General features: G+C 37.6%; 1 protein-coding gene across 1 annotated transcript in view; it reads left to right on the top strand.

Moving 5' to 3' along the window:
• The first annotated feature begins 894 nt into the window (after positions 1–894).
• slc35f1 (solute carrier family 35 member F1) overlaps positions 895–19674 on the top strand; it is a 136793-nt gene continuing 118013 nt past the window's right edge. Inside the window, exon 1 of the mRNA XM_079831987.1 lies at positions 895–1286. Coding sequence (XP_079688113.1) covers positions 1177–1286 — 110 coding nt within the window. The 5' untranslated portion in view covers positions 895–1176. The remainder of the gene's footprint in view (positions 1287–19674) is intronic.

The raw sequence follows: 19674 nt of genomic DNA on the forward strand, positions 1-19674 counted from the left end.
CTATCTGTCTATCTATCTATCTATCTATCATATTTTCGTCTGTCCGTCTATCCATCTGTCTTGTCTGTCTATCTATTTATCTGACGGACGGACGGACGGACGGATAGATAGATAGATATTTCTAAAAATGATGAATGGATGGATAGATAGACAATGGGTGGATAATGCTAAAAATGATAGATTGATGGATGGATGGGTGGATGGATAGATAATGGGTGGATAATGCTACCTACAAGGGATAGATAGATAGATAGATAGATAGATAGATAGATAGATAGAGTAGATAGAGTAGATAGATAGATAGATAGATAGATAGATAGATAGATAGATAGATAGATAGATAGATAGATAGATAGATAGATAGATAGATAGATAGATAGATAGATAGATAGATAGATAGATAGTGCTAAAAAGGACAGATATATAGATAGACAGACAGACAGACAGACAGACAGACAGACAGACAGACATCCACCATTACATGGATGTATTTATGTGCTTTGTTTTTATTTAGTATTCAATATTTTATTCTTAAAATTAATAAATATACCTTCATTTATTACTGTATTTATTTTTACATTGACTAAATATTAATATATTTACTTATTACAGTATTTATATTTACATGCAATGATGTGCTTACATTTATTGACTATCATAGTTTTTCTTATATTTACTAAATATTCTTGCATGTACTTATTATTGTACTTATTATTTTTTTTTTTTTTACATTGAATAAATCTGCTTATATTTATTTATTACAGCATTTTATTCAATTATCATACTTTTTCTTTAAAATCATTCTCATTGGTTGAGGCGTACCATTGGAAGCAGTGACCTCTAGCGGTCATACTGTCTACTCCACTCAAAAACGCACCGCCTCCCAATAATCACGGCAGTCCTGCTCTGGCGTTCAGAAAATGCGCACCGAACCACCGGGAAACATCTGCTCAGACAGCGACCAGGGGAACAGGTGCATCATCGTGCATGAATCTGTAACATCCAGCGATCTATAGGATCCTCCAGCATCCCTCCTCCTCCTCCACCACTCACTGGAGATACATACACCTGTTTATTCTCACCTGCAATATGGAGAGCTGGAGCTGGTCGGAATAACAAAAGCTAAAGGAATGATCACTGCTTACTGATTGAGCGCTTTAGTTTCCAGCTTTAGAGATGATGCCCGAGCACCAGAACCATGTTGTCACCACTATCGAGACCATTCCAGCAGAGACGGTCACCGCGTCTCCATCGTTGTTTCAGAGGATGAAGAAAGTGCTGAACAGGTAAGAGAAACTACTGGAGATGTTGGAGCAAGGATATGTTTGCATTTGCTCTTACATGCCAGCAGAAATCAAATCAACTTTGCCATGCTATGCACATTTATATTGAGTTTATTTTGCAATTGCACCTGATTTGATCACTCATGTTTACATCAGTAAAGCAGAACCCATCTCTTCTAGAGTTTATAACAGTCAGGATCCAAATGATAAACCTGTTTCATATCTTTATTTTAGTATGTCATCAGCTATATATGTCCAGTTTTGGGCAGTCATTATTTACTGTTCAGTTGGACAGTGATTTAGGAAATATTAATGGTCTAATGGCAAGTGAATTGATTTCTTCAAAGCATCCTTCCAATGCTGTTCCTCTGTCTGCATGCTTGCATTGAGCATTACAGATGGTCTTTTTGTAAAAGGCAGGATTCACTTCATCACGCTGACGGGAAGGTCTCGAGGAGAAATGCACACTTTGCCTCTTTTGTCTTGTGATGTGTGCATCCATCAATCACAAGTGCACAGACGCCGGAGGAATTCTCTCTACACTTGTTCGAGTGTGGCCACAGAAAACCTGTTGTGTACTTAAACAGAACAAAAGAGCAATTTGGCCAAATTAAATTGATCCAATCTAGGTTGCCAGATTCAGGTTATAGGGAGTCGGTGTCAGTGTTTCCTCTTCAAATCGGTTACTTTTATAGTGTTTTATTCTTTTCCACCACAACCCATCATGTTAGCACAGAATGTGCATTTAAGACTGTGTGAATATGAATTTTTGACAAATACTACCGGCCACTATGTTGTCTGCAGTCTTACTGAATCCAATACTAATTGACTCTAGAATAGAATCAGCGTTTAATAATTATTCAAGCCTATAATTATTCCGACACCAGAAATAATTTTTTACTAGTGGGTGCAGGACACTATAGTTCATTTATGTAACTGAGGGTAGCAACATAAAGTAAACTGCGACATATTATACCCAAATATTCTTCATACGGTGAACTACCAGTCAAATTCATAAAAATTTGGGTCCAAAATTATTCAGACAATTTGAGCTGACCATGTTTTGCTTAAGTGATCTTTTCTTTAATTGCTAATGCGACCTTTTACACCTCAGACTGAACAAAATGAAGCATTGCTTGGTCATTGGTTGACCTAAATTGGTATTATAATTGTGTGCTTAAATTTAACAGCTGACAGCTGATTGGTTGATTGTAATCCATTACATACATTTCTATCAAAGTTATCTGACATTATCAAGATTAATTGATATGACAGTTTAAATCTGAGTTCTTGTCATATTTTATAACCATTTTCTAAACTATAGTGAATAAATTGATAATGTGAGAAAATGTTGAAGGTGTCTGAATAAATTTAGGTTTGACTGTATGTATGTAAATATATATGTGTGTGTGTGTGTGTGTGTAGGGAGATTTGGGGTAAGATTAGCCATTTCCTTTTACTTATGTGGGTCTCAAGAGAAGGGGAAATGGAATGAAAGTATCTAAAGTAATTTCCGGATGTTTCCTATCATTGTAAATGATGAGAATACATCTATGACAAAGGGTTCTAAAAATATGGCTTCTTATATAAAAAAAATGTGCTCCTGTGGCTCAATTTACCCCAGGCTAGGGGTAAGTTGATCCAAGTCAGTGGGTAAGTTGCACCATCTTGGTGTAAACTGACCATCTAACTGAATCTGAATCAAATTCGGGTAAAATTGGGAAGATAATTTAACAACTAATTTAATAATCAAATTTCCTTTTACTAAAAATCATATTTCTTACTTAAACAACATGAAGTTGAAATTCCAATATCTTTAATTAAGTAATGTTTGCATTACTGAAACAATATGTTGTATGGGCTTGACAAAAATGCCTTTTTAAATATGGAAGGAAAAAAGTGGCCGCCATGCTTTCTGCTGTAATTTGGATGCTCCACCTTTGAATGTGACGAAGTGTTCCTCTGATTTGTTCGAGTTGTTGTGTTTGGTAATTTGCGTGTGTGTGTGTAAGGGTATCCGGACGGGAGGGATCAGCGGCTCCAGTTGTGTGTGTGGTTATGCAGAGAGGATGACAGCTGGTAGTCCTAGGTCAGATGAGTCAGGCGGCCCACTCTTTCTCTCTCTTTGCCATCTGCTGGTCCTTTTTATCCCCGCCACTTGCCTTTATTTACCAGAACAATATCCCAGGAGGTGGAATCTGTGCAGGGGCAGATCAGGTTGCACACTGGGCGCTTCTGTGCTCATTGTGAACCTGCCAAAAGTAGAATCTGCTCTTAGGGTGAAAGTGAGGCTGTTCTTCTGACTGAGGAATCGTTTAACCAGTAGGATGCCACTGTATAGAAATGAACACCTTTAGTGCCGCATCACCACTGTTATTGTTCATACCCCGAAATATATGCACTAAAATGTAGCATGTAACTTATCCGATACTATTTGTGCTACAGATGAGAGGGATGCTTCAAATAAAGCGGCTTGTTGAGAGATAAAAGTGTGTTGTTTTGATCAAATCACACTTGATGTTCACCTGTTGGACTGTAAATTGGGTGAAAAATGTCCCTTATTTAAATTGAAAGAGGGACTCAAGCCACATATACTGTCCATCTGTCCGTTAGATCGAGAGAGAGACCAAAATATAGAGACTAAGATGCTCTTTTTGCCAGAATGCAACCACATCGCACTCCGAACACCCTAGCAACCACCTAGCAACACCTCATTAACCACCTCGAACACACTAGCAACAACCTAGCAATGCCTTATTAACCAGCAATGTGATATGAAGCTTAATTGGCTCGCGGATGGAGGAAAGATTCAGATTAGATTAATAACCCTCAAGGTTGTTTTGCCCTGGTCGAATGTCTTCCATTTCGATTCAGTAACCACATAAAGGAGCAGTTCACTCAAAAATGAAAATCATGTTGTTCAAATCCTTTTGGAGCTCGACTGGTAACTGTTGCATGGTAAGAGTAGCATAATGATTCTTATATTTTTATAATTCCATGGCAAAAAATAACCCATATTTTTGGGTGAACAGGGTAAAACCTGCCATGTTACTGCTTTTCACAGTGTGCAAGGGGGTTGCAGAAACAATGTGACATAATAAGATATAAAATATGCAACATCTAGTAACTCCCCATGGCATGTTAGGAGCAGCATTAATAAAGAGTTTGTCCTCCATTACCTTCGGTAAGGCTGTTTTCCGTCCTCACCTCTAGATGTGTGTGTGTGTGTGTAGTGTTCAGCTGAAAATCGGATCCTTTGTTTCAGTGATTAATATTGTGCCAGTTCACAGTGAACTCAATCAAAATGTCTTTTTTTTGGGAGAAAGCGGTTCTTTCCTCTGACACATGGATAGTGAGGACAGCTAAGCTAAATCTAATCACATTTAGTCTGTAGAAAAACCCTTTTGGTTCACATGGCAAAGGAAGGTTTGCTTAAGATATCTTTCTTGCATTACAGCTAATACTGTTTGCAAATGGATGGAAGTTGTTTTAGGGGGAAATTGATCATGTTTTACAATGGATTTTATTTCTCTGAAATTGATCTACCCAGCAGTCCCAGGGAGCTCTGTGACATCTGGAGGGGGTGGGCGTCTTGGTAAAATGTTAAGCCAAATGCAGCAGTCATTGTGCTAAATTTTGAACACTTTTCTTAACTTCAATACTAAAATAGTGTTAAAGGAGTAATTCACCCCAAAAATGAAATGATGCCATCATTTATTCACATGTATATATGACTTTCTTTTTTAACACTTGCGGAATGTCCTACAATCATATGTCCTATGTCATATGTCCAATGACCTACGTCATAAGTTCTATGTCCTACGCCATAAGTCCTAAGCACTATGTCCTTCACCAGTCCTAAGTACTATGTCCTACGTCATATGTCCTACGGCATACGTCCTATGTCCGACGTCATACGTCCTGTGTCTTATGTCCTATGACATATGTCCTGCGTTATACGTCCTGTCATATGTCCTACGTCATATGTCCTGCATTATATGTCATATGTCCTACGTCATACATCCTATGTCATATGTCCTATGTCATATGTCCTGTGTTATACGTCCTATGTCATTTGTCCTACGTCATATGTCCTGCGTTATATGTCCTATGATCTGCGTCATATGTCCTATGATCTATGTCATATGTCCTATGACCTATGTCATATGTCCTACATCATACGTCCTATGTCCTACGTCATACGTCCTGTGTCTTATGTCCTATGACATATGTCCTGCGTTATACGTCCTGTCATATGTCCTACGTCATATGTCCTGCATTATATGTCATATGTCCTACGTCATACATCCTATGTCATATGTCCTATGTCATATGTCCTGCATTATACGTCCTATGTCATATGTCATACGTCCTATGACATATATCCTGCGTTATATGTCCTATGATCTGCTTAATATATCCTATGATCTATGTCATATGTCCTATGACCTACGTCATATATCCTACATCATATGTCCTGTCATATGTCATACGTCCTATGTCATATGTCCTACGACATATGTCCTGCGTTATATGTCTTATGTCATATGTCCTATGTCATACGTCCTGTCATATGTCCTGCATTATGTCAGATGTCCTACGTCATACGTCCTTTGTCATATGTCCTGTGTTATACGTCCTATGTCTTTTGTCCTACGTCATATGTCCTGCGTTATGTCCTATGATCTGCATCATATGTCCTATGATCTATGTCATATGTCCTATGACCTATGTCATATGTCCTACATCATACGTCCTATGTCATATGTCCTATGACATATGTCCTGCGTTATACGTCCTATGTCATATGTCCTACGTCATACGTCCTGTCATATGTCCTACGTCATATGTCCTGCATTATATGTCATATGTCCCTCCATACATCCTATGTCAAATGTCCTACATCATATGTCCTGCGTTATATGTCCTATGTCATATGTCCTACGTCATATGCTACGTCATATGTCCTGCGTTATATGTCCTATGATCTGCGTCATATGTCCTATGACCTACATGATATGTCCTACGTTATAAGTCCTACATTATACGTCATATGCCATACGTTTTATGTAATATTACTCTGATTGTGTTCGGCTGAAAAAAGTAAATTATGGGAAATTTGGGTGAACTAATTTCCCCAAAATGTCTCAGGTTTTGCCCCTTATCCCAGGTAAACATTGCATGATTTTAGCTCCAATTTTTAATCGCCAACAGTTTTGTGGAAATCGCAGACAAATGCCCAAGGCAAAACATTGTGCTCACTCGCTCATCAAATATAGCCGCGTTTCCACCGCAGGAACTTTCCCCAGGAACTAAGAACTTTGGGGTGGTACTCGGTGTGTTTCGACCGCAGGAACCAGGGTCTAAATGAAGTTCCGGATAAATATTTCCCTCTCCGCTCCGAAAGTCCCTGCTCGCGAGGTAGTACTTTTTCAAAGTTCAGGAACTTTCGGGGGTGGGACTTAGGCGCTGAACATGCTGATTGGTTGAACTCACGACGCATTTTATTTCAACCAGCATTTTTAAAAGTCTTTTGTGAAGTTCGTTCTGTGTTCAGTAAATATCAGTCTTGCTCTTTCTGTCCGATGGCATGCGTTCGTCTCAGCCATCTCACGGTCAATGTCCGTAATCGCTGATAATAACATACGTTGTCTTATTTTAAATCTAGCTTTACAAGCTTTATAAGCAGAATATGCTTTAGTATCAGTGCTCGTCTCTTTTCCGCCATTTTGTTAATGGCCTCTTTAGTAAACCAATACATAACTAACAAAAGCAGCGCTGCTTGAATCTCCTCCATACTTGTTATTGTTGCAGACAGTGTTGCGCAAAAATGATTACTGTCCATCGCTGACTGGGAGGAGCAGGCGCGCGCAGTCCTACATCACTGGACTATTTTGCCTAATCTTCACGGTACTTTAGACCGCAGTGGAAACGCAGACAGTAGCAGGTCTGGGGGGAAAAAAAGTTCCTGTTAAAAAAGTTCCTGGTACGTATTGTTCCGGGTAATTTTGGTGGAAACGGGGCTTATGTCTGTGATTGGCTACAATGATCAGCGCTTCAAAAACATGTTGTAAATATACATCAATGACACTTTCACAGACACATCCGATGAGCGTGTTTATGATTCCAGCTCAACAGCACTCAAAGCTTCACATTTTAAAAATATCAGTACTGACGTGGTATCGCGGTCGGTACTTTTTACAAGACTATTGTTTAGTGTGAGAAGAACAGCGAACCGACGACTTTGAAAATCGTGTAGTGTGTGCCCAGCATTAGTTCCCCTGAAACAAAGATCACAGACAGCAATGATTTCTGCTAGTCTACAGCTTTGCTAGGTTATTTGAAAAATATATAATCAGAATCCTTGGTGCAGTATGATTTTTTTAATCGAACAGCCTCTTTGAACCCGACAGATTCTGCTAGTCATGAATACTTGAGTTTTCCACGTTGTCAGAGTTGTTAAGACGCAATGTAATCCTCAAAGAAAGTGGCTCCTTTTCTTAGCAACCTGGGAGATAATGCATGGAATGTGCATGGCTCATTGAGGAGGGGGAGGGCTGATGTTATTGTTCTGGTGCAGCCAAGCCTTTCACATGGCTGCGTGGACTTCCTGGGTCTAACAGCGCAACTTTGTTCCCATTTCCTGTGGCACCATTACTTGCCGCCGAACAGCTGAAATCATCTGAAATGTTAAATGAAATGTGCCATTCATCTCTCCCTCCGAGGTAAAGATTTACATGCTGAATCTTTTTAATTGGGATCTTCATTCTAAGATATTCTAAATTATGATTATCAGATAAGCACCAACATTTAATTACAAGCAAGTCTTTCTATTTGCGAGCTTTGGAAGACAACCCCTCTATACTGAAATGTTGCTTAAAGCCTAGAACTCATTGATCCAGTATTTCTCAGACGCTTTCAGAATAACAGTGGAGCAGATCTGATGATTTCTGCTCCCAGAATGGCTATTCCGGGGCCTTGTGCCGCGATGTAATTGGCTGTTTAATCATGTGGCTGTAATCAGGTCAGAGGAACTCACATGGCTTGACTTGGCAGGAGCTGTTAAAATTGAGTTAACATCCAGTCTTCGTTATGAAATTCTCCTGATAATGAGCCTCATAGTTTTGTTCGCAGCTTAATGCCCATTTATTGCTTTGTGGAACAGTTATGAGCAATTTAATCCAGGCGTCTTAATCAGCTTTATTTTGGCTTAGCAGGACCCTCTTTTAACTCCTTCCTCCATGCACTTTAATGGCTTTATTGTACTTTTTTAGCAAAGAGCAGAATGCTCTGCATTAAATGTTTTTAGTATAATTCTGTACTTTATAATAACACACTGTATAGTATAATTCTGATAATTATTGTTTTCATATATGTGATCATTTACTCACTCCCATGTTGTTGCAAATCTTTATTATTTTCCCTCTTTCATGGAACACAAATTAGGAAATTTTGAATGTAGTTATTCTTTTCCATGCTATTATAATGAGGATTAAGGATTTTTAAGCAACAAAAGGCACACAAAAGCACCATAAAAGAAATGACTCGTACGAACACTTGTGCACTGTTTTCCAAGATTTCTTAAGCCATATGTTAGGTTTGTGTGAACAAACCTAAAAATGTTTACGTTTATTTCACAGCATAAATCAAAATTCATAGAGTGAACACCAATGCATGTATAACGGAATCCTATAGCCGCTGAGAGACTAAGCAGCGGGAAAGAATCCATGACGCGTTCAAATCACATTACTCCAACACTCGGATCCCTTCACTGGCTGCCTGTATCATTCAGAAGAGAATTCAAGATTATTAAATGTCTTTTGGTTTTTAAATGTCTTCATGGAACTGTCCCAATATACCTTTCTAATGTTTTGAATAAATATACTCCAGCAAGATTGCTCCGAGCATCAAATAGTAATTTGTTGGTTCTGCCAAAAACTAAACATTGGTGAGTCTGCCTTTAGTCATTTCGGTCCCAAGCTATGGAACATTTATTGACATAATGTGATATAGCAGATGGAAAACACTTAAAGACGTTTAACGCTCAGAAATGGTAGAAACAGTCAACAGAAAGCGAGTGTTCCTGGCTACACAACCCCTCTCTACACGGTCTATCCAAAAACAGGAAACACTACCAGGGAAATACTCACCTACACCCTTGTGACCAACTACACGGAAATGCATACTAAAAAATTATAATAAAAGACAATATTTTTTCAGCGCTTACAGCATGATCTAGTACCGGGTTTTTCAAACTGGTGGGCCACATGAGAGTGCTAGTGTGTCCGTGAAAAAGTTTAGAGAAAAGCAGTGTAAATATATATGAAGAGTTCAGATGCAAAAGCCTCTAAAAGCCACTTTTGACAAAAATGAGATAACGATACTGAGTGAATGCTCTCTGCATATAGTATACGTTCATAAAATATTTTCACTTCAAACCCACTAAATCCCAGCCTCAGCCCATTCAGAAGTACCGGTACTTGGGTAGAAACCTATACACAGAAGCCTGACAAAAATGCTTATTTTAAAGAAAAACGTCAGATGGACTTAGAGGCTTTTGCATCTGAAGTCTTCATATATATATATATATATATATATATATATATATATATATATATATATATATATATATATATATATATATATATATATATATATATATATATATATATATATATATATATATATATATATATATATATATATATATATATATATATATATATATATATATATATATATATATATATATATATATATATATATATATATAAATAGATTATATACACTTCAGATTATATATAATTTATTTTTTAATTTTCTAAGAAGTCTCTTATACTCACCAAGGCTGCTTTTATTTGATAAAAATACATTGCCAATAACAGTTTTTATTACATTTTAATACAATTATTAATGACATTTTATTCCTGTGCTGGCAAAGCTGACTATTTTGAAAGCTGAATTCCTCCTGTCTTCAGTGTGTATATATACATTATCATAAAACAAATGAAGTTAAAGTTCATTACATTCCCTTATCATGTAGATACTCAGAATAGGGGGGCTCACCGTGATTTTGTCAAGTAAGACGTGTTCCTGGTCTGAAAATGTAGTCCTCCTAACCATATCTTTACCCCTAATCCTAACCCTACTCCGTACCCAGTACCCATAAGTTATCCCTAAAATCATAGGGAAATGATAGGTGAAAAACCCTGGTTGTAAGCCTAAACTCCACATAACCTGTAAACTTGTCCCTCAAATCTGATTGGTTGATTGAAATGTTGTTCCAGGATCAACAAAGATGTGGAACATGTTGTACTTGGTGAAATCAAGTTCACCAGAAGAGAATATCACACATCAGCTCAGGAGAGTGGAAAAGGTCTGAAGATTTTGCCATTTCCAAACTCAGCAGTTGTTTTTTCCAATAAATCTTTTGGAGCGCTGAAGTTACAGACGTGTGTGTGTGAGTCAGTGAGTGTTAGTAGATGATTTGCCCAGACAAGATGTGGATCATTCCTGGATCTATTCTGATTGTCTGTAGAGGTGACGGGAAAGCTGGCTTTAACAATACGGCCAAATCTGAGAAAATGGAGAGAAAAATAACTTTCCCCTCAATTAATTGCCCCTCACAGTGTTGCAGCAAAGTCAAATATCATCATTCACTTGACGTCTGATTCCCTCCAGTGAAACGTGATTAATCGAGGTGAATTCAGGAGTGATGCCTTGTGTGTCTCTCTGCCGGCGAATGAAGGACGGCCAGGATTCAATTTGTCTCCGCACGGGCCACTGGGAAACAGGTGCTTTGATAGGCAGGATGGAGAATCTTACTGTGCTTCATCTTGAAATTTCCACTTCTGTTCCCCAACTCAAAAACAATTGCACACTAGGGCCCTCGTTTATCAACGGTTCGTAGGCACAGATTTGTGCGTAAGAACAGTTTCACGCAAAGTGTGGGATTTACCAACTTGTACTTGTATGTAGAAATGTGTGTATAAGCACACCTGAGCATACTTATGTAGAGATTCTAGCGGTAGAATTGCGACACTACACATAAAAAGCATTAAAGACAGTATGCATTAAGCAAGTCATATATGTCCTATGTTTTCTTTAGTTATAAAACACTCAATTTATAATTTTTGTAGTTTTAAACACGATGCGTAATTCACCCTTCGCCGGGAGTTTGATTGACTGGCGATCTGACCAATCATAATCCGCCATTCGCCGAATCCGCCATTTTGGTCCGACAAAGGACTCGAGAGTTTGTAGATTAATGTTGGTGGACTTGAACTTGAAAAACTGTGTACTGATGTCTTTCCGCGTTGAAACAACATTCCTTCTGAAGTCCATTCATGTTTATTTGATACTATAAAGTAACTAGAAGGAAGAGCTGATCGGTTCACAAGCAGCTTTAACTGAGGCGCTACAGCGATCTGTCACTACACATTAAAGAGCCACAAAACGGTATTTATTGTTTACATTTCTTTAAAAAATGACAACATTTTAGAGTTGAGACTTTCATATTAAAAATAACCTGCTCTTTCCTGTCTGTCAGTGCGTTGTCAGTATCCTCTTTGCTCTGCGATTGTGTTTTTCACTGCTTGAGAACATGTGTGTGGGGTGAGAGTGCGGCTTGTCGGACATAGCAATGGTAACTAAAGTGGGCGGGTCTTTGCAAACGGTCAATTGGTGTCAAACCCTATAAAAGACAGCTGTGACAAATGTTGGATGTAATTATTTCCTTGGACCCAACCTACATCCAATTCCCTTACCGAAATCCTCAACAAGCTGAAATAAAATGGGGCTTTTATGCTATTGCCAGATTCCCAAACATAATTGGAGCTATAGACTGCACAATAGACAGTAAAAGAAATGGACACAGCGACCCCATAGGCTTTGGGGAAAAGTGAAGCCAATTAGAATCACTCAGTTCCTGATGGCTGAGCGTACTGAGCAGCCTCAGACTGAGCTTGGCGACGTAGATGTGACGTGAGCAACCTGTCTGACAGTTGTAAGTCTTCTAGTAGTTGTGCAAAGTGAAATCTGAATCCCGTTGTTGAAATATTTTGTCCCGTTGCTTTTGGCTCTCTATGGGCTTCTCCCCATGCTTCTCCCTTGACTTTACCGGACTTTATGCCTCCACGTCCCCCCCGATTGCCTCATAAACAGTTAAAGATTGCCTGTGAGCTTCTCCTCCTGTCTATACGGTAATTTATCTACAGTGCGACAGGGAGTCATGTGGTTATGACGCAGTCGTTAGCCTATTTTTACAAAAACGGCGTCTACGGTGCGATAGTGTAAGATACAAGGTAATGGAGCCTTTTATACAGTCGTGTTTCTTTAGAAATAAACAATGGACAAATGGAGTCTTTAAACGCCTCAGATGTAAAGTTATTCGCTGTCAAAGTGACGCCAAAATGAATGGGAGTCAATGGGATGCTAACGGCAGGTGATGGCTTGGTTAGCAATGGCTGCCCCTATGGAAGGTACGCTTTCCGGGTGTTGGATTACCCCCTTGGACTGCACCCACATCGCCATAAAAGCACCAACCAATGAATTTAATGATGCAAATAGAAAAGGGTTTAATTCTGTTAAAGTGCAAATCTTTTGGGATGCAAATTTGTTGTTGATAAACATCATTGCGCGACTCATTCTATGTGCTACGTGTCAGGCGGTTATTTTTGTCCTCTACGTTGTGCATTAAAATCGTTTAATGCACAGCTAGCCGTGGATTATCCCTTACGAAGCACAGTGCACAGTGGATTTTGTTGGCTAACAAGGCCCCCTTAGCTATTTTAGTTCTCTATGGCATATCTACAAAATAGGAGGGAGTATTTTCATAAGGGGTCATTGAGAGAGCTGTTGCATCTGTTCACGTCCTGTCAGTTTTAAAAGCTGGTCATAATCTAGACTGACCGCCACTTTTCATCACTGTGACTCGAGTGGTGCGAAAAGCTTGAATGTTTGTCATGCTACACTTCCTTCTACTAGAAACCACTTGAGCTGTCCCGTTTGGTGACTTGAGTTATTTCAGTGCACTGGAGTGGAATTTTTATGGTGGAGTCTGATATTTAGAGGGGAGATTCTTGGTGAAATTGTGCGTCTGAAATTTTGCTTTGCAATAAAGCGGACATATAATGAGGAATCAAATATCCCCTGATCTTTTTTAAATAAAACGTCAGTGTACTATAAAAACATAGCTTAAAGGGATAGTTTACCCTAAAATGAATATTGCCATTCCATTCTTTCTTTAATGGACCCCCAAGATCCCAAGATCCGACAAACAAGGTGAGGCCTGGTTGATTTTTTTACCATTGATTGCATTAGTAGTGTGTTAAAAACCATAGACTGTATAAAATAATGTGTCCGTGATGTCACCCGTTGTTTTCTGAAGAGCATTTTTGAAGCTCAAAGTGGGCGGAGCCGGCCGTCGCCATTTGGGCAGCGCGTCACTCCAAAATAACCGAAAATAGGAAAAGAGGCGGGATGTGGGTGGAGACAGACAGACAGCAGACAAAGGCTAGTAGTGACAGAAGCGGTAATCCACCTGTCACTCAAGTGGCCACGCCCATAATTATGCAGAAATGTAAGGCTTAATATAATTAAAACTAAAAATTCACCCCCCTCACAGTTCGCATGAAGGGCAACATTAGCTATTTAAACCAAAACCACTTTTTGTACCAGTGTGTAAACATGTATTTTTCTGCTGTAAAGTTTGGCATTTTAACATTGGGGGGACTATGGGATTGACTCCCTTTTGGAGCCTGTCTCTAGTGGCCAGTCGATGAATTGCAGTTTAAGTCCCTTCCATGTTGGATTCAAGAGAGAGACAGGAAGGTAGCCTGACAAGCCAGACCCACATTAAGATGTTGGGTCTGGGAACCAGTGGTGTAAAGTAACGAATTACAAATACTCTCGTTACTGTAATTGAGTAGTTTTTCTCAGGAATTATACTTTATTAAGTAGTTTAAAAAAAGTGTACTTTTACTTTTACTTGAGTACATTTTAAGTGCGGTATCGGTACTTTTACTGCGCTATTTTCCCTAAACCTGCAGTCGCTACATTATGTTTATTTTTGTTCTGTCAATGTGATTGGCCAAGGCGAATAATAAGTCCTGTCTCCATGCGTCACGCGTGTGACTCCCGTCATATCAACCATTGCGTTAGCGAGTCGCGACCAGCCTAGAGTGAGAGGCACGCGCGCTTTATGAAAGGGGGTTGTTGCTGGTTACTGTATGATGACTTAAATCGTGAAATTGCTCCGTGAGCCAACAGACATCCTCATCTCAGCGTAGTTTATCAACTGAGCGAGGAGAGAACGCGTCCAAAGTTAAGTGTTCCTTAAAGGGGCGGTACACTTCATTACAAACCATATATAAAACTCCAAAAATATACATACCAGCATAATTAAATCAAAAGACAATCCAATGAAAATCAAAAAATACATTCAAAATAAGAGAATCAGAGTTTTTAATAATTAAGAAAAGATTTTGAGTGAAAATTATAATGTTGATTTTACACTCATTACAAGTGCATATTTTAATGTAATGTGTTCTCACATGGCGATTTAAAATTGTAGTCCATGTATATAGCAAATAACTTTCATGAAACATCAGATTTATATTTAAATCAGGTTTATGTTTTTAATTACAAGCAAAAATAACCAGTGGTGAAAATTGTGAGTTACTCGATTCTGATTTCTGATGTGTAGCCTATTCTTTTAACAGAGAAAACATCCATTGAAATTAAAGCAGTACAATGAATGCCTCTTGAAAAGAAAGAACAGCTTTTTTAACATAAAATTGTTAATGTACAACGCTCTGCAACCTTTTTTAATTAACCGCAAGAAAACCTCTACAGACTGGTTGTCACAAAAGTTACCAGATTATTGGTTGCTTTCTCAAATATTACATGGCTGTATTTTTAGTGCTAGCAGTCAAAAATAAAATTTGGAGAAATATTGAAATACTGTTGATCTCATGTTTTTTTGTTCTTACTGAGAATCATCCATAAAAGAGTAAGCTACATTTTTAATTTGCAGGGTATAAGGTGGAATAACATTCATAGCATAATACTTACTACTCACTACTCTTGAGTACTTTTACAATGGCTACTTTTTACTCCTACTTTGAGAAGTATTTAGGACAGGTACTTTTACTCTACTTGCACTACAGTTTTTGACAAGTAACAGTACTTTTACTTGAGTATGCTTTTTCAGTACTCTTTCCACCACTGCTGGGAACACACCATTGGCAGGGCTCAATCCGAGGGGCGGGATAAACGGTAGTCTTTCAAATTCCCTCTGCACGCAATAGGATTGCGCTACAACCAAACAGAGCAACGAAGAAGGTGAAGCGGAGCTAGTCGATAGATTAAACTTTTGCCGTATCCGGTCGGCAAAACTCTGAATACATCTTCCTTTCTTAAGAATGACTTCAGTGCCGCTCACTTTGTTCTTTTCTCAAAGAAAAGCTTAACTCCAAGTCTTCCAGAGACTCGGCCAAAGCCGAATCGAAAGACCGCTGTTCGCCAGCTTCTTTGTTTACAAGTAGCATGCGGAACCGTGGCAACTCTCTCGTCATTATGTTAAGCCCGCCCACCAAATCTATACACAATGTGATTGGCCTGACCAGAGTTAGTTTTTTTCAGCTCGCAAGCCAATGGAGAGTTGCTAGACTACCCTGGCCGCAAATTAGATTTAGATTTCTAGGCTAACAGGAAGGTTGCCGCTTGATTGAAATGTGCAGTTATGTTAAGGGGCATGACATTTCTGAAACACACCAATCACAACACACTGGTCCAGTCAACCAATCAGAGCACATTGCACTCTGTGTCCAGAAAATGTCTTTTTTTATCATAATAAAAGTAGTAGTGGTAGTTTCAAGCTTGAATAGCAGAGCCTCAGAAACTGCACCTCTAAGAGATTAAAGAGAGAAGAAAAGACTCAGCGATTTATCATGTCTATAGGGGTTAATTAAAGGGCTGGACCATCCCTGGTTGTCTTGACACAAGGATTTCATGTTCATTTCCTACTGCTTAAATTGAGCGCAGTCTCCATTTCCTGTCCCCTAGTGTCCAATAAACAGACATTATGACAAAGACATTTCAGTGCCATTAGTCAATATCCGCCACAGATAAAATCTCAGTGTGTCAGATGGCACGCTGTCAGTGCAATAAGGAATCTGTAAAATCGAATTCTGAGTGCTGTACTGATACTCTAATGTGATAATGCCCAGTGAGGATGTTTCTTCAACTACAGGTACTTTTATGCCCCAGGGTTGCTATTTATTTTATATATATAGTTTACCTTTGTTCCAGACACAGACTTTCAATCTTAATACTGTATATGAAAAAAAATTATATACAATATTTTGTCAATAAAAAAAATATTTTATAGAAATTGTAATCAACAAAACCAAATTAAATTAAATTATATATATATATATATATATATATATATATATATATATATATATATATATATATATATATATATATATATATATATATATATATATATATATATATATATATATATATATTAAATTTTTTTTTTTGCGATGGTAAATTGCAAAAATGGTACAGAAGTACTGAGATAAAAGTTCGGATATAAACACTGATGTCTACGGTCAGTATCAAAAATACAGTAAATCACCTTTTTAAAGTTGCATTGCATCGATTGCACTGTTTCTGTTAACTGACTGTTAAAAATATATTTGTGATTTGAATCATTCATTCAAGAGATTCGTAAAAAAAAAGCTGATTCATCCAGCATTGAATCATTCATTCAAACAGAACCTCTACATTTAGCATACATCAAATGCTAGCTTTGAAATTAATCTTAGCAAGGCAAAGGAGTTGCCCATTTTATTTCAAAAATATTTACTGTATTTTCACAGCATATTTACTTCCACCACAATATGAACTCATTACATTTGAGATATGGTGGAAATTATGTACGTATGTCCACTGTTAGACATTGTTAGTGGGTAAATAAATTAGTGAAAGCAAGTTTCTTTTCTAAAAGGCCAAAAGTGCTCATAGTTGAAGAAACACCCATAGACTGATATATTGGATGAGAAAAAAGATTTTTATGCCAGAAGAATTTGAGCATTTCTGTCAGCTTCACTTCATTCCGTCAAGTCCAGTCTCCCAGGAAATTCTGAGATCAGAGTCAAAGGTCATTACAGAGAGGATGTGTGGCTGAAGATGGCAGGAGTTCAATTTTCCGGCCCTGTTCGCCCATTTAGCAGTGTCTTCATGACTGCCAAGGAGTGATGTAAGGCGAGGAGCATCCGCACATAATCAAGGCATTGATCGCACTGGGGCTGTTTGGACATTTTCTCCACACCTCCAGTGGTCATGCAGACTAGACGATCACACTGGAAGAACAGAAAATGCTTTTCCGCTCCATCTTTTCAGTGTCAAATTGAAGCCAATGGAGCGTTTTATTCGGACCAAATGCAGTATTTATTGATAAAATCCTTTGGTCTATTTAAAGTTCTTGATCATGTTTAGTTAAAAATACTGTATGCAACGCTTTATAATAAAGCCTTAATAAACTAAAAGCTGAAGTATTTTTATTTTTAGACAGTATTTTTGCATGCTGTGTATTAATCTTGAGATATGCGTATTGTGTTGTCTGGCTATCACCAGACCAAGCTCAATTTAAGATTGAACACTGGTCTGGGGAGTCTGCTCTGTATTTTCTACTGCACAAGAGGCGTGATCAACGCGCATAAATTAAATGACTCTGTACGCAATTGGATAGTCCTTTAACCAATCAGACCACAAGAGGCGTGATCAACGGGCAACGACCCATCGCTTCTCTATCCGTCATCGTGTTAAACCTGCCAATAGCGCGCCAGATGGATAAGCCAGTCTGTGATTGGTTCCCGCAAAAGTGTAACAGTCTGGAAACCTGTACATTCATTTCTACTGCGTCTGAGTTGCAGGGCGAAATCAAATTTCCGGCAGATCAGGCTAGGTTTACCCAGTCTACATATTGTGCCCGAAATATACACTTTCTGTATGCATAAAGTGTCGGATGGCAAATCGTGCAGTACAACCAATCACACTGCACAGAATAATATATCCCACAATGCAATTTGCTGAAACTCCCATTCCCAGTCCAACAAATGTAGCAGAAAATTTAAACAACAACAGCTTTATTTTGACCCATTTGATTGCCAAAAAAATTACATTTGATTTAAATTAGAAAAGTAATTCTGCATTTTATCTGTACATATGGTAATATTATATTTAAATAAATATATTTATAAATATATTATATTATTTAATATATTTAAACTATATTATAAATAGGTCACACTTTAAAATAATCTAATTTGTTAAAATTAATTGTATTAACTAACATGAACTAACAATGAGCAATACATATGTTAGTATTTATTAATTTTGTTAATGTAGTTAAAAAAATACAGTTGTACATTGTTTGTTCATTTTAGTACACAGTGCATTAACAAATACAACTTTTGATTTTCATAATGTATTAGTAAATGTTGAAATTAACATTACGTTAAAGTATTGCTCATTCTTGGTTCATGTTAACAAAAGTAGTTAACTAATGAAACCTTATTGTAAAGTGTTACCCAGAAATATCATATTTTTTACGTTTAAAATATAACATGAACATATAACAAAATATAGAACGTTTGAGCTTCTGCAAGAACCAATACATATTTTTAATAGTCGTTTCCACAAAATTATTTTTTTTTCTCATGCACTGAGCCAGAAAACACCAAACTTTACAGTCTTACAAACTTTGAAGGTTTTTACAGAATGAATATTCAAACATTTATTATGACATATATATCATTTGACTGATTTGTATAACATTTATTCCTAAAAACATGGTGAATTTTTCTGGCTGTTGGCAGTAATTTGTGATTTATGGAGTAATAAAAAGAGATATCCAAAATACCGTCAGTAAAAACCTTTTAAAATTGAAAAAGTTATACATTTCAGCTTAATTTTTTTTTATTTGGGCCCCATTACATTTCTTGATAAATGTCTCTGGTCTCTAGCCTGAGTCATGAAGAATAATGATGCACATTATTCTAAAATATATTCATAATATTTCATTAAAATAACTTTTCTCCACCTCTTTCACCTTCTGCTCACATAATCAAGGATGCATGGGCAGGAAAAAATATTAACCAATCATTTTATAGCCTGTTCACCCCGTCCTGAGCTAATCAAATCGCAATGTATAATATACATTTAATAATAATAGTAACATACATTTAATACTTTCTTATACAACACCTCACCTCGAACTGCAGAAAAGGTTTTGTAATGAACATCATTTCATGTTTTCTTTACTCTTCCCCCTTACTTCCTCTTCAACCCTTTTCTCTCTTTTCCCCCACTTTCT

Source organism: Gobio gobio (assembly GCF_949357685.1).
Source record: "Gobio gobio genome assembly, chromosome: 12".
NCBI lineage: Eukaryota > Metazoa > Chordata > Actinopteri > Cypriniformes > Gobionidae > Gobio > Gobio gobio.